The sequence below is a fragment of the Acanthochromis polyacanthus genome, chromosome 4 (assembly GCF_021347895.1).
Source record: "Acanthochromis polyacanthus isolate Apoly-LR-REF ecotype Palm Island chromosome 4, KAUST_Apoly_ChrSc, whole genome shotgun sequence".
Taxonomy (NCBI): domain Eukaryota; kingdom Metazoa; phylum Chordata; class Actinopteri; family Pomacentridae; genus Acanthochromis; species Acanthochromis polyacanthus.
The window spans coordinates 5030465-5050993 of record NC_067116.1 but is presented as its reverse complement, the minus strand read 5'-3'; the positions used below and the strand labels follow the sequence as shown (position 1 = coordinate 5050993).

General features: G+C 39.7%; 2 protein-coding genes across 3 annotated transcripts in view; both read right to left on the bottom strand.

The window, feature by feature from the left end:
• The window catches only part of LOC127533723 (mucin-22-like), a 147981-nt gene extending 144678 nt beyond the window's left edge, over positions 1–3303 (bottom strand). Inside the window, exon 1 of one of the 2 annotated variants that reach the window (XM_051947537.1) lies at positions 1784–3303. In XM_051947537.1, the coding sequence (XP_051803497.1) occupies positions 1797–3287 (1491 nt within the window). In that variant the 5' untranslated portion in view covers positions 3288–3303 and the 3' untranslated portion in view covers positions 1784–1796. Of the gene's footprint in view, positions 1–1629 lie in introns of both variants that reach the window. The other variant, XM_051947536.1, reaches the window with a different exon arrangement.
• A 607-nt stretch (positions 3304–3910) lies between these two features.
• The window catches only part of grin3bb (glutamate receptor, ionotropic, N-methyl-D-aspartate 3Bb), an 80378-nt gene continuing 63759 nt past the window's right edge, over positions 3911–20529 (bottom strand). Inside the window, exons 6-9 of the mRNA XM_051947535.1 lie at positions 15987–16138; positions 11805–11969; positions 11600–11667; positions 3911–10685 (exon numbers count right to left, since the gene is read on the bottom strand). Of these exons, the coding sequence (XP_051803495.1) occupies positions 9872–10685; positions 11600–11667; positions 11805–11969; positions 15987–16138 (1199 nt within the window). The 3' untranslated portion in view covers positions 3911–9871. The remainder of the gene's footprint in view (positions 10686–11599; positions 11668–11804; positions 11970–15986; positions 16139–20529) is intronic.

The following is a 20529-nucleotide window of genomic DNA, read 5'->3' as shown; positions in this document are numbered from 1 at the left end:
AGCACTTTCGCCTTGCAGCAAGAAGAGCGCCGGTTCAAATCCCGGCCTGGGATCTTTCTGCATGGAGTTTGCATGTTCTCCCTGTGCATGCGTGGGTTTTCTCCGGGTATTCCAGCTTCCTCCCACAGTCCAAAAACATGCTGAGGTTAATTGGTTACTCTAAATTGTCTGTAGGTGTGAATGTGAGTGTGATTGTGTGTCTGTATATGTAGCCCTGTGACAGACTGGTGACCTGTCCAGGGTGTCCCCTGCCTTCACCCAAGTCAGCTGGGATAGACTCCAGCACCCCCCATGACCCTAGTGAGGATAAAGCGGTGTATAGAGGATGGATGGATGGATGTTTAGTCTGTTTTCACATATAGGCACATGGTGTTTCTTTTACAACCTGACTCAGATAGTTTTTAGTTTGGAGTTAATAAAACACATCTGTGTTCACATACAGGGGATGTTCCACTGATTTGGGAAGAAGCTTGACAATAGACTGACCATCTGAGACATTTAATTGATTCATGGATGACTATTGATTTAGATGATTATTAAACATTTGTGGAGAGGTTAATTTGGCTTAAATACTGTTGGGAAGTTGCTGACTTTTCAAGATGGAGCATGTCCATGGATTTCGAAGCTTTAGAGGTTTTGGTGGGGAGCAACCTGCCATGGGAGACATCAAGCGGATTTTGGCCAGTCTCCTGGGAGCTTCGGTGATGGAGGAACTTCTACAACATGTGGGTCTGAATAGTTATGTTGCAACTGCAGTGAATGATGCCAGTTGTAGTCATAGTAGTTGTGGTGGCCATAGTTCAAATCAAATCAAATCAAACTTTATTTATAGAGCACTTTTTCATACATTTAAAATGCAGCACAAAGTGCTATACATGTTAAAAACAGTCCCCTCCCCCCGCCCCATCTCCAACCCCAACACATACACACACACACACACCAAATACACACCACACACACACACACACACACACACACAGATGAAGTAATCTTAAAAGCTGAGTACAGAGGAGCCAGGTCAGTAACCGTAGGGGGCTGACTGCACGGGGCGCCGCCTACAGCACAGGGCCAGATGCCTCCGCCCGGGCATGCCCCGCCATAAGGACAGTGAGGGGCCCACACAGCAAAACAGTCTTGTAGACCCCCGACTTGGCCAAGATGATGCCAGCCACAAGACAGAGACATCCCAACCAGGGCCAATTGCAGCCGGCCCCCACTGACACTACAACCAGTGTCCATAGTTGTAGTCATAGTAGTTGTAGGCTGAATCCCAAACCGCCCCCTACACACTATCCCTACACACTACCCCTCCGTTTGCGTGTTCCCGTGGAGGGTCCTCCATATTAAGGGCCGTCCCAAACCGCGTAGTGCGGAGGGGGAGTGGACTGTTCAGCCCTTAAATAGAGAGTCTGCATCGATGCTCACTCTGGACAACTTTTTCAGGAAGTGCAACGTCGAAATGGAGGAGGAAACAACATATCGATGTAAGTTCCACATGCGTCCTTTATTTCTCCCACGCCTTTTTCACACTGACAGAACATCACAAAAAGAGTGGTGTAAAAAGATAAAACAAAAGAAACAAATCTTCTTCTCTGCTGATGTTTGATTTAATTGTGCACCCCCTGACACCTTAAAATTTGAACACAACTGACAGAATTCATTTATTCATTCATTCATTTGTTGGATTTGAAATGCCAGATAATAGGATTGGAAAACATGTGAGTGAAAAAAAGTGGGATGCTTTCGTCTTCTGGAAGCAGCAGCGATCCTTGTTAGTTGCAACCTGTGCCACAGCGCTACAGCCATGACAGTAGGCGTCTTTGTGTTACCATGGCGATGACGTCTTCCGTTTTCCGGTGAGGCGACAGGGCGACCCATTCCTGACGATCGTATTTATACCCTCCCCCTTCAATAATAGGCGCCCTGCACAGCTGCGAGTGTGACTTCTTTTGGAGTGACACTCGGTAGTGAAGGGGGAGTGTGTAGGGGGCGGTTTGGGATTCAGCCGTAGTGTCCATAGTTGTAGTCATCGTCGTTGTAGTGTCCATAGTTGTAGTCATATTAGTTGTAGTGGCCATAGTTGTAGTCATAGTAGTAGTTGTGGTGGCCATAGTTGTAGTCACAGTAGTTGTGGTGTCCATAGTTGTAGTCATAGTAGTTGTGGTGGCCATAGTTGTAGTCATAGTAGTTGTGGTGGCCATAGTTGTAGTCATAGTAGTTGTAGTGGCCATAGTTGTAGTTATAGTAGTTGTAGTGGCCATAGTTGTAGTCATAGTAGTTGTGGTGTCCATAGTTGTAGTCATAGTAGTTGTAGTGTCCATAGTTGTAGTCATAGTAGTTGTAGTGGCCATAGTTGTAGTCATAGTAGTTGTGGTGTCCATAGTTGTAGTCATAGTAGTTGTGGTGGCCATAGTTGTAGTCACAGTAGTTGTGGTGTCCATAGTTGTAGTCATAGTAGTTGTAGTGTCCATAGTTGTAGTCATATTAGTTGTAGTGTCCATAGTTGTAGTCATGGTAGTTGTGGTGTCCATAGTTGTAGTCATATTAGTTGTAGTGTCCATAGTTGTAGTCACAGTAGTTGTGGTGTCCATAGTTGTAGTCATAGTAGTTGTGGTGGCCATAGTTGTAGTCATAGTAGTTGTAGTGGCCATAGTTGAAGTCATAGTACTTGTGTTGTTCATAGTTGTAGTCATAGTAGTTGTGGTGTCCATAGTTGTAGTCATAGTAGTTGTAGTGTCCATAGTTGTAGTCATAGTAGTTGTGGTGTCCATAGTTGTAGTCATAGTAGTTGTGGTGTCCATAGTTGTAGTCATAGTAGTTGTGGTGGCCATAGTTGTAGTCATATTAGTTGTTGTGTCCATAGTTGTAGTCATATTAGTTGTAGTGTCCATAGTTGTAGTCACAGTAGTTGTGGTGTCCATAGTTGTAGTCATATTAGTTGTGATGGCCATAGTTGTAGTCATAGTAGTTGTGGTGTCCATAGTTGTAGTCATAGTAGTTGTGGTGGCCATAGTTGTAGTCATATTAGTTGTGTCCATAGTTGTAGTCATATTAGTTGTGGTGTCCATAGTTGTAGTCATATTAGTTGTGATGGCCATAGTTGTAGTCATATTAGTTGTGTCCATAGTTGTAGTCATATTAGTTGTGGTGTCCATAGTTGTAGTCATAGTAGTTGTAGTGGCCATAGTTGTAGTCATATTAGTTGTAGTGTCCATAGTTGTAGTCACAGTAGTTGTGGTGTCCATAGTTGTAGTCATAGTAGTTGTGGTGGCCATAGTTGTAGTCATAGTAGTTGTGGTGGCCATAGTTGTAGTCATAGTAGTTGTAGTGGCCATAGTTGTAGTCATATTAGTTGTAGTGTCCATAGTTGTAGTCACAGTAGTTGTGGTGTCCATAGTTGTAGTCATAGTAGTTGTGGTGGCCATAGTTGTAGTCATATTAGTTGTGGTGTCCATAGTTGTAGTCATAGTAGTTGTAGTGGCCATAGTTGTAGTCATATTAGTTGTAGTGTCCATAGTTGTAGTCACAGTAGTTGTGGTGTCCATAGTTGTAGTCATAGTAGTTGTGGTGGCCATAGTTGTAGTCATAGTAGTTGTGGTGGCCATAGTTGAAGTCATAGTACTTGTGTTGTTCATAGTTGTAGTCATAGTAGTTGTGGTGTCCATAGTTGTAGTCATAGTAGTTGTGGTGTCCATAGTTGTAGTCATAGTAGTTGTAGTGTCCATAGTTGTAGTCATAGTAGTTGTGGTGGCCATAGTTGTAGTCATAGTAGTTGTGGTGTCCATAGTTGTAGTCATAGTGGTTCAATAGCAGTCACCCAGCTGTTAACAAAAACACAGTAAAGCTTATAAACTACCTTCTTTTCAGAAAGTAGATTTTACCCTCAAAGGAAAACACTTTAAAACCTGTGGATATTTCATCATAATGGTTTAATCGTCCACTCATTAGCTCTGTGCAGATAATCTTGTAAAATACATCATAAGATCACAGATTTAAAGTATTTAAAAAAATAAAACACCTTCATCTACAAAGTGCTTTAAACTGCTTCGTTGCATTGTGAGGTTCTTCAAGGGTAAAAAACATTTTAAAAGGGATAAATAATACTCGATACATCTTCATTGTAATCTGTTACAATAGTTTTAATAGAATTCTGGAAAATAAACACCAAACCCTCCTGAAAGCAAATTCTGTAGTTTGGGGAGGTTTGGAGACTACAGATAATCGGTTTAGCCGGCAAAACAGTGGACTGTAATAAAGGGGGGTTTTATAGGAAAATCTTTCTTTACAAAGATGTCGCCCCTTAAAATGTTCCAAAGAGCAGGATTAACATCCCTACACTTTGAAGCACTGTTTTGTTTTATTTAAGGGATGCTGTCGTGTTATTTGGAGAATTTTAGTTTTTTTTTTTGCCACTTGAAAAGCCTTTCAACTGTGCAGCTAATCCATTAAATATTGTAATAATATTAATCTATTAATTCGTGTATTTATATTGTATGTTCTCTTATTACAGGGCTACTAAAAAATCACAATAGAAACAGCTTAATGCTGCAAATATACTTCAAAATGAAGTCATAGTTGTGGTTTTGGAGTACAGGTGCCATTCTCTTTTCTGTTCCGTTGAAATTCCTTTGAAACGCCTAAACTACGTGGAAATTAAGTAGAATTTATTCCTATTATGGTATTTGAAGGGGACAAATCAAAAAGTCGTAATAATGATAATGATTTTGTGCACAGTCTAAGGCTTTTTAAGCAGAAAAAATCAAGCCAAGAAATCTAATATTCAGTTTTGGTGATGGACCTACTTATCCACAGGAATATATTAATAAGAGGTGGAATTGATCATTTGACCTAATTAAAGGTTTTGCTTAAACCTTCCAGTAATCTGGAAGAAAACACCAGAATTTGAAAACACGGCCTCCTCCCTCAGTCTACTCTGACCAGGAAGACGCTTTAAATGTGTTAAAATGACTCAAGCTCAAAGTCAGTAACGTTCCACACAGGATCCCAGTGCTGCTGTCCTGAGTCAAAGTCCTGTGTTCATCCCGTCGCACCATGATGTAATTTGCCCACCTGATCTGAGAGGGAAGCCTGTGATTGGCTGAGCTCTCTCATCACAGGTTACAGGAAGAAGAGCAGGAGTCTCGTTTCCATTTAGACCCTTGAAATACAACATGATAAAAAAGTTATGGACGTTTCACCCAATGATGCAGAAGAAAAAAAAGAGAAAATACTGCCAGCTCCAACATTAAAATTTACCAAACAATGTGAAAGTTCATTCCTTTGTTTTAAGATTAAGGCCTTTTTAGACGGACCCCTCTGTACAGCAGCGACACCTGCTGGGTGAACGCCGCCATCCAGTTTATTTACAGGGTTTTCATGAACCCAAACTAACATCTGTATCACATTAACATACCTCTCAGAATGATTAGCAGCTTATAACCATAAAAACCACAGTGGTGTGGAGATGACAACTCCCATCCATGGATCCTCAGGTGGCGGATAGAAGAACGGACCTCAGATACGAGGGTTAGCTGCAAAAAGAGGACCCAGACCTTTGGCGCCAACACAGCACATGATATTGACACAAAAATAGGTAAAGTTTAGGGACACTGAATTCTCTGTCAAAAATATGAGTATCACCAATTAAAACAACCAAACTGAGAGTATTCAAGGCGTCAGTGGAATCCATCTTGTTTTATGGATCTGACTCCTGGCCACTAACAAAAACACTCTCAAAAATGATTGATGGGACCTATACCAGAATGTTAAGGATGGTACAAAACATCTGGAAATCACACCTCACCAACAAGTCGCTGTACGGTCCACATGCACGCTGGTCAACCATCATTAGGCAACAAAGACCAGCCCTGGATGGACATGTGGAGACACAACGAAGCAGCTGGTCGTTGGTATGAAAACCGGATACTATCGGAGGACACTGGTCTGGAAGGCAAAGACCTTTTGACAGCAATGCTGGACAGAGGGAACTGGATGGAGAACTTTATTCATGTCACCGATTCCATCGGACGCAAGTGATTGACTGATCACCATAAATATGTGAAACAAGAAGTTAAGAGCTGCTGTTCTTTGGTATTTAATAATAATATGTTCCAATTTCCCTTCTGTTTTCATTAGAGCTGAGCATCATATGGACATTAAAGGACATTTAAAGTGATTTAAAATCTCCACAAGGAAAACAATTCTGAACTTTTCACCAATCTGTTGCGCAGAAGCTGCTGATAATTCTGAGAGTTGTGTTTGTAAAACACCGACTTTGGTTCAGATTCATGTGACAATGATTTATTTCAAACAAACTGTGGATGCCGGCGTCCTCACACCAGGAATCTAGGACATTAAGGGTAAAATTCAGTGATGGCTTCAGGCTCTGTGGTCACTTTTAGGGGTTTTTATAAACTGTGAAGTGAATACATTAAAAAACCTTCAACATACAGTATCTATCCCCAGTGGTCGTGTCCATGTGACATAAAGAGGTTTTACTTCTCTACATGAAGAACAAACTGTTTTATTGCATCAACACCAACACTTCTGCTGGATGTGAATCAGATCTGGAGCACAACTCTGTTTGTCTGAATCACCTCGTATTTGCTCGTGTGTTTTCTTCCAGTAGTTTTTTTCAGCTGATGCCTCGCAGGATGTCCGATTTCTGCAGTCAGATTTTAAAAAGGTTCCCAAAGCCACAAATGCTCCTCAGTTCTGGTCACTGTGGCCATTTTAACCAGCCTCAGGAGGAAACAGCATTAATATCTTTCAACGTTCAAACAGCGACTTACAGTGGAAACAAATTTAAGCTAAACGTTTCAGTTTAGCTACCAAATGCATAAAAATATGTTCAAAAAATAAATATGTACATGGATCATTCCAGAATTGGAGGACATTTCACGTCCCACCCATCAACTTTCAAAGAATCTAAAATACTAAAACATGCAGTTGTTTTGTAAAAGTTCTTGTCCTGAGAATAAATTTTAAAAAGCTAATACCAAAAATAATACCAAATAAGTCTGGAGTTACCACTAAAATGACATTTTTCTCTTGTCCACCCCCATGATGACAAAACTGGATCTCTAATAAAAAAAGTTTGAATTTAAATCTCCTTTTTTGGTTTTGTTTTTTCATTGATGACTCTTGCAATTGTGGGAACATACTTTTAATCAACACAACATATAACAACACAACTTATATTACTTATGCAATGAGTGTCATGTTAACATAACCTGTTGATGACGTTTTTGTCATTTTCTGTCTTGTTTTTGTCGTTTCCATCCTCCATCAGTGTTCCTACAGAATGTGTAGATCAAAGCTATGTCCTCTCTTCTGTTTTCCATCTTTTCATCCATTGTCAGCCTTGATTGAACGTCTCTCTCTACCTCATATTATCAGGATCAGACTCATTCTTTGGACTGTTTTCCATCAGTGGTCAGCAGTAACAGCTAGCTAAATATCTAGCTTCTACTGCTGAGAAAAAGATCACATTAGCATGGATTAGAGTAGGGTTAGCAACAACACAGAAAACATGGAATACAAATGCTACCGTTGATGTGTAAGCTGAGCCAATCAATACCTGTTATTGATCAATACGGAGCAGAAAACTGGAAAAGAGAAGGTTGATTTTTCAAAAATCTTGTAGCCCAAATGTCCTCCAGTTCTGGAATGACCCACATATGCCTTATGTAAGTAAAATGTGTTTTCTGTAGGATACTGAATAAATAAGAAAAATAATTTTAAACTACAGGGGGATCTTGATTTACGTCAGAACTCCATTCCTGCTGTGTGATGCAACCTGATTTTCTCCATCAGATGAACTCACATGTGTACATAAGTACCTATGTCACTCAGCTACAATCACACAGTGGTAAAATCAGAATCTAGGACATAAAAAGTATATACAGTATAAACAATAATAATGACATATTGACTTTTTGCTGTAATGAAGGACAAAAAGTTTCCAAAAAGCAACAAATGAAAGTGAATGCAGCAAAATCTAATGTGGCGTCCAACCAGTGAACGTAGACAAAGCCTCCAGCATGTTGGCAGGTGGTTGGTTTTAGCAAAATAAAAACTCATTTTGGATGATTTTTCTGTCATTTAGGTGGATTTTCATCTGATTTTGAATAAATGTTGAGTCCATTTGGACAAAGTTTGACTAATTTTTGTTGACCAACACATTTGGATGATTATTGTGTCATTCTGAAGAAGTTTTTCAGGAGCTTTGAATGATTTTTGAGTTATTGAACAATTTAAATGATGCTTTGAATATCAGTAATTTTAGACATAATTCTTTTTTTTTTTCAAAAAAATAGTAATTTTGGACAATTTACTTTTTAAGTAATTTTCAAACATGTTTTGTTTAACTGAAACTAAAGCTGGAGAAAATCCTAAAAAGTGCATTCTAGGTAAACTTTCAAGGCAGTTTTGTGTCTTTTTGTGATGGATTTGTGTGTTTTCCTGATTATTTGTGTCTCTTTGTGGTTGTTTGGACTCCTACAGTGAATGTACAGTCCTGACAGTGTGATGATATGAGGCTAGAGAAAAGTTTATAAAGTGCATTCTAGGTAAACTTTCAAAAAAGCAAAACTAAACGAAAGAAAGCGAATGCAGCACAATCCAATGTGGCGTACAACCGACAAATGTAGACAAAGTCGTCTTCCTCATTGACGACGTCAACTAGTTCCCGCGCGAGATTTGCTTAAACTTCGCAAACGCTGTACATCAGAATGATGGAACAAGATTTTCTTAAAAAATGTATGGGAGATGGTGACGTAACCTTGAAACGCTGTAGGTCGAGGACGTCGTAAACCGAGGACATCCTGTATGAAGGAAGTTTAAACTGATTCTCTCAACAGGTCAAGCGGGAATCTTTTCTTGTTTCTGTCCTTTTGTGTCTTGTTTGTGTTGGTTTTTGTCTTGTTTTTGTCACTCTGTTTTGTTTTTGTCATTTCCTGACTCGTCGTTTTGTGTCTTGTTTTTGTCATTTTGGCTCGTTTTTGTAGTTTTGTGTCTCGTTGTCATTTGATGTCGTTTGTCTCGTTTTTGTTGCTTTGTGTCGTTTTCATCATTTTACATCCTGTTTATGTAAATTTGTGTCTTGTTTTTGTCATTCTATGTCTTGTTTTTGTCATTTTATGTCTTGTTTTTTTATTTTATGTCTAGTTTTGTTGTTTTGTGTCTAGTTTTTGTCATTTTATGTCTTGTTTATGTAAATTTATGTCTCGCTTTTGTCATTTTGTGTCTTGTTTTTGTTTACAGTGTCTTGTTTTTGTCACAAACGCCGTATGTTTGACTGATGGAACAAGGCTTTCCTAATAAATTGATGGGAGATGGTGACGTAACCAGGAAACGCCGTAGGTTGGGGATGTCATGAATCAAGGACATCCTTGATTCTCTCAACAGTTCAAGAGTAAATCTTTAATTTTTTGATGAATTTGATTCACCACCCCTTAAAAACACCATTAGTTTAAAGCTAATCCGTGGTAGATAGTTGAAGTCATGGGATCTATTAAAGGGCTTCTGAAAGGTTTTTTTTTGGACAAACGAGTACAAAACATTAATTTGTGCTTTAAAATCATCTAAATAACTTCCTTAAAGTGCACATTTTTTAAATTTTAGGTAAATTATGATTCTTGGCCTATGCTGACAGTGATGAAGATGATTATTGGTTATGGATCATCAGCTTGGATTAAAAGATTTTAATTTGGTGAAACTCACTGTCTGATTGGCCGGTTCCGTTTTCTGTCCAAACAAGTTCTTTGCAGTTGTGATGGCGTTGCTATTTAAAAACAAAACAAATTCATTTCCTCTTGTTTGGTTAAAATGGCCACCGTGGGTAATAGTCATGTGACCTCAGCAGAGGGCATCACCTCCTCTGATTGGCCAGTCTGCTCTGGAGGGGCCGGACTTTGGACAGGACTTTGTGGGGCGGGTCTGTCATGGTCATCACACACTTTGTGTTGGCGGGGAGGGGAGTTACCGGGACGATGGGGGGTGAGGAGGTGGGCGGGGCTCCTGTGGTGGTGGTGGTTGTTGTTGTTGTGGTTGTTGTTGTTGTCACTGTGGTCGCTGTGGTGACTGGAGATGGACTGTTCGTCACCGTGGCAACAGGTTTGGCCAGGGTGGTCTGGATCTCGGCCCTCCTGGCCAGAGCCGTCCTCAGCTTCTCCCTCATCTCGTCGATTTGTTCCTGAAGCTCCTGCAGCTCACCGGGGCGGGGCGGGACTACAGGGGCGGGGGGCGGGGCAACTGCAGCCGATGACGACACGGGGGGAGGGGCTACAGGTGCAGGAGCGGAAGGTACCGCTGCAGGAGGCGCAGTGGAGGGATTGGGTTGGGCGGAGGACGATGAGGAGGGAAGGGAGCGTATCAAGGTGGCCAATGAAGCCGCCGGCCCTCCATTCTCACACAACTTGCTGTTTAGCCCCGCCCTCGGCTTGGCTGGCCCCGCCCTCGGCTTGGTTGGCCCTTCTCCCTCAGCTCCGCCCGCTTTGGCATCGGAGGAAGCGATGCGAGCGAGCAGACGACGCGTGTTGAGAGTCTCCAGGTTGAAGTGGACTCGTTTGAAGTCCCGGGCGTCGACGGCGGCAGCAACAGCAGCGTCTTTAGTCATCTCGTTGTTCCACTTGGCCGAAGCTCCAGGAACCGGAGGGGCAGGAGGAGACTTCTGCAGGTTACAGCTGAACAAAACCAGGAAAATGGAAGATCTGACGGTTAATTTATCTACTTTAGAAAATGTTAATGAGACAAACTATTCATAACAGGAGAGTCAAACTCATCTTAGTTCCACATTCAGCTCAATTTGGTCTCCAGAAACCAGGAAAATCACAGAGTAATAACCAATAAACAACCACAACTCCCAATGTTTCCTTTGTTTTAGTGTAAAAAAAGTACATTCTGAAAATGTTCACATTGAGGGAGTTATCTTTTTAGAAAACATCATGAACAACAAATTCAGTTTCAAAAATATTAAACCTCAGTTTATCATTTCCACATTATAATAGATCACAAAGGAACAACATTTAGTCACATCTGGAACTGAACCATGGGGCAATAGTGAGACAAATGGCACGAAACAAAACAAGAAAAGAGACAAAACATTAGACAAAAAGTTACAAAGCGACAAAAATGGACCAACAACAAAAATAAGACAGAATTACAGAAATGAGATAAAAATGAGAAAAGCGAGAAACAAGATGAAAAAAGACAAAAAAACAACAAAAACAGGACAAAATATTACAAAAAATGAGACACAAAATGACAAAAAAATAGACAACACAAGTGAGACGAAAAGGAAACAAGATGACAAAAATGAGAAAATGACAAAAACATGAGACAAATGACAAAAAAACAAAAAACAGAACAAAATGTGACAAAAATGAGTCACAAAACAACAAAAGAACAATGAACAATCTAGTATTTTACTTTCTGATCCAAACAACTTGTCATGGTCTCGAAATGATTTTAAATTTTTAGTTTTACTAATTTACAATCTGCAGTTAATGTCTTCTCTGGAATTTTTACACTCTGACGGCCGGATTGGACCCTCTGGAGGACCACTTTTGGCGGTTTAGGCAGACAGCATGAATATAACCTTTTGTCTTTCTCAGTTCGCTGCTTCTTCACGTCTTCATACGTCATGTTCAGAGCTCGATGGATCTTCTGTGAAACACACAAGAAGTCTGATCAGAGATGATGCTACAGCTTGATGTTTGACGTAACGACACTTGGCTATAAATCCAGAGTTCAAAAACCTGCTGCAGACGTCAGAAATCCTCCACATGTTTTCTGAGACTCACCTGTGAGGTGTGCAGCCAGTACTTCAGGTTCTGTCGACGACGGATGTGAGGCAGGACGAGTCGGTAGAAACCATGTTCACCTGCCAGAGTCAGCAGAGCTCCCGTCACTCCAACGCACAACAAGACGAAGAGCCCTGAGAAGTGACTGATCCCCATCTGAAGAGTCTGAGACAGAAGGAGACAACAGTTCCTGTTTCTGCCTGTAGAGGACAGTGTTTCTCAAGTTCCAATTTAAAAAAAAAGGAAAAAGTAAGCGGCATGCAACACATAAAACAAAACACATAAAATACCAAACATATAATCCTAGACGTACAATGAGCTGGAAAGAGAGAGGGATAAAGGAGTTTCTGTATTTCCTGTCTTTGCCTGTAGGGGTCAGACTTTCTGTGTATTAGTTAGAGATGCTCTAAATGATAATGGTAATCAGTACCTGGAATATCTCCAGATTAAGTCATCTATCCACGCCAAATGTAAGATTGCAAACATCGACCTGCATCTCCCACCACTCATCTCAAAATTTGTTAGTATAACATCAAGAAAAAACTTCTATCTAAATCATACCAAATCATATACGAGTCAGATACTACCATAAAACTACCAATTACAAAATGGGAAACGGATCTATCAATTACTCCTGATGCCGACTTCTGGAACCAAATCATTCAAAATATTTATTCGATGTCACGAAATGCCAACCTTCAATTAATCCAATACAAAATACTTCACAGAACACACCTCACGGGACAGAAAATGTTTAAAATGGGATTCACCTCAGAAATTTGTATTCACTGCACTCAAAAATCACCAGACACCTACCTTCACGCCTTCTGGCACTGCACTCCAATTCAACACTTCTGGAACGAGGTTACAAAATCACTTTCCACCATGATGGGCTGCCACATCCCCATGTCCCCCTCACTCTGTTTACTTGGTGATGTGTCAGTCATAAACCTCAACAAATCCAACAGCAAACTACTCCTCACAGCCCTAACTATCGCCAAGAAAACCATCCTCATCAACTGGAAAAGTAGGAGCAAAACAAACACCACACACTGGAAAAACTTACTCATAGACCACACCACCTTGGAACATTCACCCATACACTCCCATACCTCGGCCGTAGAACCCCTCTCTGTTTGGACCCCTCTTCTCAACCACCTTCACTCTTGAATTTTCTTATCATTTACTATTACCATCATTTTCACTATCATGTGTTTAATATTATGATATCAATTACCTGAGAGCCAATTCCCCTGATCCTCCAAATGTCATACCCCATTTCTAACCTCTGATTTTGTTGCTTTTACATCCATTTCATCACTTCTGCCTTAATATTATTATGAACTTAGTATTATTATCACATACATAGGCTATATAGGGTATATTATCGATTTATTTAGTTATTCATTTACTTCTACTCATCCACTTATTCAAGTATTCATTAAAAATTAGAAATGCCACTCTATGTTATTATTACTTTATAATTTATATTCTTAATGGGATGCACTGTAAAGGGATTTTTATTTATGTTTTACATCTAATTTAATTAATATACAATAGATATATTATGCATAAATAACATATACTATTTGAGTTAATCCACTTATTGTTTAATTATGTTGGTTTAAATTGGATTCTTTATGTTATTATTATTATTAACACTATTACTACTAATTTGCTACTTCCTATGTGTATGCATATATGCTTGTGTGTGTAGGTGTATGTATATGTATATATATATATATATCATTTCTATAATTTACATTGTTTGATATAATATTAATATATATATATATTTTTTTAGATTGGTAATACTACCATATGTTATAATTATCACATAAACCATATATATATAAAATATATAGGGTATATTATTTATTTATTTATGTATCTATTTATGTATTTATTTACGTATTATTCATGTATCTGTTTATTTTTGTTTATTCACTTATTCATTTATTTATTTTCAATTCATCCATTTATTCAAGTACTTGTTTATTTAAGATTAGTAATACCACTATAGGCTATAATTACTTCATAGCTTATATTCTTAGTGGGATGTTTATTATATTGAACTCTTGTGGTTTTTTTTTTTATCATTTTCACTACCATTTTCACTATCACTCTCTCTTTAACCTAAATAGATTATTTATGTATAAATATTTACTATCTATTTGAGTTCATCCTTTTGTTGTTATTATTATTATTATTATTTTCTTTACTGGATTATTATTATTTTATTAACTATTATTGTTCTATTATATATGATAATATTATGAGAACAACTAGTAGATATAATTATGTGTTGTGGTGATGAGACGATGACCTGAGCATGGGGGTACGTGTGTGGGGGGTGGACTGGGGGGCTGGGGTTTCGCGGGCGGTGGCAGTGCGCCCGGCCCCCCCGGTTGGTATGTCGGTGTCCCTGGTGGGACTGGTTGGATGGGGGGCGGGGGGGTGGCTCACGCCCCCACCCATCCCTAAAGGGAAAGAAATTATTTTAAAAATAATAATAATTATTATTATTATTATTAAAAAATATATAAATAAATAAATAAATAATTGAAAAAATATTAATAATAATAATAATAATAAAATTAAATAAATAATTGTAGCCTTTCTCAGACAACAAACTTCCTCCCCAGGGAGGTAAAACTGGCAGAACGGGGGAACGTTGAGGGGGCGGACTCTCACTCGCCTCCCTGCCCCACCTGTTCTTGTTAGGGGCCCGAGCGTGCCACCGCGGGCTGGTGCGCGGTGTCATTTGCTCGCCCCCTGGTTCCCTGATTTACCCCCTCGCCCACCACTCATTGCTCGGTCGTTGTTTTTTTATTACAACATATATAGTATTGTTATATATTATTATTAATAGTATATTCAAATAAATTATATTATATACTATCAGTTTGTCTCTTCACTAGACCTTATTGTATTATATTCACCGTTGATGTTATCACTATTATTATGGTTGATATCTTATTATTATTTTATTCTTCTTAGTATTATATCATAGCATTATTTTTAATATTATATTATAGGTTGTGCATCGCCCCTCACTCCTCACTGCTTGTTCGTCAATTTTTATTCTTTATCTTTATTTGTTTTTTTTTAAATTTTTTTCTATTTTTTAAAATTATTATTATTTTTGTTTTAGCTTTTTCTTGTTCCCTTCTCCCTCCTCACATATCAAGTCCCCGCCAGTCTACATTATTACTCGTGGTCATTTAACTTACATCGAATCACTGAAACACAATTGCCACTTATCGACAAATGCAGGTTTTTTGTTTTTGTTTTGTTTTGTTTGTTTGTTTGTTTTCTGTGCTGGATCTGTTTGTTTGAATTTGTCTACTTCTGTCTCTTTTTTAAAAATATTTCCATTCATTGTATCTTCACTGTCTACATCACTGTTGTTGTTATTGTTTGTCACACGGTTTCACAATTAAAAAAAAAAAAAAAGAGATGCTCTAAATGAGTTAACGTTGCTCTATATTAAAGTTGCTCTATGTTAGTTAAAGTTGCTTTAAATGAGTTAAAGTTGAGCTACACGAAAGTTCAATAGTTTGGGGTCATCCAGACAATTCCATGTTTTCCATGAAAACTCCCACTTTTATCCATGTGCTAACATAACTGCACAAGGGTTTTCTAATCATCAATGAGCCTTTCAACACCATCAGCTAACACAATGTAGCATTAGAACACAGGAGTGATGGTTGCTGGAAATGTTCCTCTGTACCCCTATGGAGATATTCCATTAAAAATCAGCCGTTTACAGCTAGAATAGTCATTTACCACATTAACAATGTCCAGGCTGGATTTATCATTCGGTTAATGTTAAACTTGTGACTGGTGGTGTAAATTATTTTTTATTTTTGTCAACCTGTTGAGAGAAGAGAGAAGGTGAAAGACCTAGAGGATCCTCAGACCGTCAGTGTACCTGAGTGGCCTGTAGAGGGCAGCAGCTGAACACTTGTACTTAAATCAAACACTGTCAGTACAGAATGTAAACGTGGTCAGCTCACAAGCTCTTCTGCAGTTTGAAATGAATTTTTGCTTGGCTACAGAAAGAAACCATAGAAGTACACAAGGAACTGTACAACCGCTGGAATTCACATAGCAGCTGTCTAGACCGTCTGAACACAGATACAGACGTTCAGTTTATCGTTCATCTGTGGTCAGACTAACCTCGGTGACGGCAAACACTCGGTTCCCACAGGGAACCACTTTGTACCACTTGTCGTGCAGCAGGTCCATGTATCCGTCTGACTTATATCTGCTGATGAACTCTGAGATGTTGGAGGTCAGAGGAGAGTTCTGAGGGAGACCGATACCATAACCTGCAAAAACAAACACAGAACAGTGTCTCAGAGCCAAAACCTGTCTACAATAATCAGTAAACGTCATCAACATTCATCCAGATCACAGAGTGTCTGCAAAGGAACACAACATTTAGTCACCTGGAACTGAAGCAGAGTGGATTTTATTTTATGATCAAAACGACAAAAATCAGACAAAAAAAATAAATAACAAGAACAAGACAAAATATCACAGAAAATGAGACACAAAATAACAAAAGCCATAAACAAAATGACAAAAAATTAGACAATCAACACGAAACAAAAGAAAATCTGACAAAAATTTACAAAGCAGCAAAAAATGGAAAAAAATGACAAAAAACACCACAACAATGATGGACAAAAAAACAAATAAAGCAAAACACAAAATGAAATGAATAAGATAAAAAACACAAATGAGACAAAAACGAGACAGAAAACGACAGGAAACAAGACAAAAAAGAGAAAAAATTAGACAAAAAAGTTACAAAGCAACAAAAAATGGACAACACAAGTGAGACAAAAAGGAAACACAATGACAAAAATGAGAAACAAAACGACAAAAAACATGAGAAACGACAAACGTCAGACAAAAAAACAACGAAAACAACACAAAATATTACAAAAATGTAGTATTTTACTTTCTGATCAAAACAACTTGTCATGGTCTAGAAATTATTTTAAATTTATAGTTTTACTAATTTACAATCTGCAGTTAATGTCTTCTCTGTAATTTTTACACTTTGAGGACCTGATTGGACCCTCTGGAGGACCACTTTTGGACCACGGGCCTCATGTTGGACTCTCCTGACTTATGGATGGATGGAAAATGGATAGACAGATGGACGGATGACAGACAGACAGAGAGAGAGAGACAGACAGACAGATACAGTAGATGGATCGATGGATGGGTGGACAGATGATAGATAGATGGACGGACAGACAGTATTTGGGGAGTCTCTGGGACTAATCAACTGTTTGTGTCTTATCATTCCTTCAGTTTTTATCTCCAGTCAGGATGCATATGCCGTCTGGTATTTAATCTGATGTACGCAGCAGTGACGCTTATCAGAGGGTGGGATCTAGCTGGTGAATTTTCTGAGCATGAATCTGGTTGTAAACACTCAGAAATACCGTGTTTTCTCAGTCCTACATCTGCAGAAGAATCGGCTTTAACATTCTTCAAACTGTAACAGGAAGTCTGTTCCTCTCCTTTGATTGGTCGAGACTGGGCGATGATGAAACTTCTTGAAACGTGTTTTTTTTTTTAAATAAATAAATTCAAATCTCAGTTGAAGTGAACTGAAGGCAAACCCAGAAGCAGAAAAACACATCTGCAGTTGTATGTTTTGTGTGACCTTTTGTGTGTTTCTGTTCTGTTCGGGTGCTGGACGCCACATTTCAGTCTGTCTGAAGGGTTAAGTTCTTAGTTCTTCTCTCTCTTCGGACAGCTTGTATCTGTGGCCGTGTTTTGCTTTGTTCAGTTTGGTTGCGGCATCTCATTACAAGTCTCACTACACTATGACCACATGTATCCACAGTTATTGCAAAGAAAACAACTAAGGAGATTTCTGAAACTACTAAAATCAGGTTAAGAACCATCCAACACATTATTAAAATCTGAAGGACAGTGGAAAACCATCATCTTCCAGAAAAAAACTCTTAGATGATCGTAGGAAACCAACAGTACAACTCACGGCTGTTTAATAGTGAAAGGAAGAGCAGTTCCACTTGAACAATGTGAAGGGAAGTCAAAGGATTGGGACAAAACAGCTGTAGCTCTAAGAAAACCACTGATCAGTGAGGATGATCAGAAAAAAAGGCTTCAGAAAAGGTTGTTGCTAGAGGTACGGACCCGTACCCGTAGCCTGTGGACTACAGATACGGCACTTGCCATTTGCCAATCAGATACGCGAGATCTGGTCACGTGACTCCCGGTAGACGCTAGCGGTACGGACCCGTAGCATCGGTACTACAGGTACGGACCCTAAACCTGACCCTAACACTAACCCTAACCTTAACCTTTGATTACCTTTCAACAGTTTGCAGTGGTTAGCAGCTTCTTGACTCGCGAGACTCGTGTACGGGTCTGTATCTGTCTGGCTAAGGGAAAGTGCCGTATCCGTAGCCCACAGGCTTCGGGTACGGGTCCGTATCTGTAGACACTACCTTCAGAAAAAGAAGCCTTGGATTGTGAGGCAATGGAAGAAGGTCATGTGGTCTGATGAGTCCAGATTTACCCTGTTCCAGAGTGATGGGGGCAGTAGTTTAGGTTTGGTTTTGGTCCTGACTTTGTGCTGGTTTTTGACTTTTTTAGGACTGGTTTCAGACTGGATTCTGACTGGTTATGAACAGTTTTTTTTTTTTTTTTGACTGGTTTAGGCTGAATTAGAACCTGGTTTGAGACTTTTTGAGGACTGGTTTCGCCTGTCTTAGGTAGGTCCTGGAATTTTTTCAATCCCAAGAATATCAAATCTACCACCTAGCATGGTGGTGGCAGTATCATGCTCTGTGGAACTGGAGCTTTACACAAAGTACATTGAATAATGAAGAAGGAGGATCACCTCCACATTCTCCAGGGAAACCTAAAACCATCAGCAGAAGGTTGATCTTGGACACAGTTGGATGTTTCAACCAGACAATGAGTCCAAACACACATCAGACATGGTAAAGAAATGGTTCCATCAGGCTGGAATGAAGGTTCTAGACTGGTATCCCCAAAGTCCTGACTTTACCCCACCAAGAACCCGAAGAACCGAGTCAGGAAAATGACAAATTTGGTGCAGAATTGGTGCAGATTCACTAAATTTGTGATCTTTCTCTCTCAGACTTGAGTCAGTTAAATTGATAGTATAATGATACTGCCACCTCCATGCCTGATGGTAGGTATAGGTTCCAGAGGAGTCAAAGATGAACCATCAGATGGAGGCATCAGGGGAAGAAGAGAGGAAGATGAAGTGATGCCCTCATCATGGCTAGTGGGAGTTAGGGTTATGATCTGGGCTTGGTCAGGTTCAGCAACATTATGTTCCCAAAGAATGAGGTCAGCTGATACCTGAAGATACTGAATGACCAGGGGCCTCATCTATAAAGTGTGCGTACGCACAAAACAGGGCTGGAACGCCACTTTCTACGCAAAGGTTGTGATTTCTAAAAACAAACTTGGCGTGAGAATGTGTGCACCGGTGCGCCAACTTTGATGCTTGCTTACGCACATTTTGGAGACAGAGGGAACAGCAGTGCCGGAGGGTGAAGTGGTGAATTGAAACCAGATTGATCTCAAACCTTTATTGTTATCACATATTAGACTTGTAGAGCCGGATAATCATAAACCCTCATTGTTGTAGATGTTCATATAGTGCGTCATTCGGCCGACGACTGTATTTGCAGAACTATGTTCATATACCAAACTTACATCTTCAAATGATATAGAGCGGTGAGTGGCACTGATTGATTACTAATTTGGAAAAGGCCTGTGACAATCAGTCCAATCGCTGATCAAGCGGATAAATAGCGGGTGACAGCTGTGCGTAATGTGGCACAATGGATGCACTGGCGTTACTGGAAGATCACGTTAAGAATGGAGAAAGATTTTAGGGATCACGGGGATTTGCCCATGACGATGACTGGCTAATAAGCAGATTCAGATTCCCTAGAGCAGTACTCTTGGATCTATGTGCTGAACTGGGCCGTCTTAGACCGACCCACCCACCGAAACCACGCCATCCCGGTACAGACACAGGAGCTGACGCCTCGGGGGTTTCTGGTGACACCGGCTCCTTCCAGCTTTAAGTGGCTGACAGGTATGTGTTTTATATGAAGAATATATGAGGTTACATTTGTTGTCTAAATCCTATCTGGGTCTGATCTACAGTTAAATGATGTCCTTTAGGTCTGGATATCACAACCATCCCTCAGCGCAATAATGCCAGCTGTTTTGGATGACATTATAAACATGACCAGTCAGTACATCAGGTTTCCTTACACTGTGGGTGAACAGGCCAACATTAAACGGCAATTTGCAGCAATGTCCAGTTTCCCAAATGTAATTGGCGTAACTGACTGCACTCATGTTGCTGTAAGGGCTCCGAGTGAAAATGAATTTGTCTGTGTGAACCGAAAACATGTACATTCAATCAGTGTACAAATTATTTGTACATCGGACATGATCATAACAAATTTAGTGGCAGGGTGGCCTGGGTCAACACATGATTCATTCATCCTGATGCACAGCAGTGAAAAGACTGCAGGGGGCGCTGTGTAAAATGCCGTGGATCAGCAGCTTATTTATATACAGATACATTCATGAGTTACTTTGCATTGACCATTCATGGTAAAATGTGGGTGTGTTGTGGGCGGAATGTGAGGTGGATCCACCTGTGCAATCTTCCAGC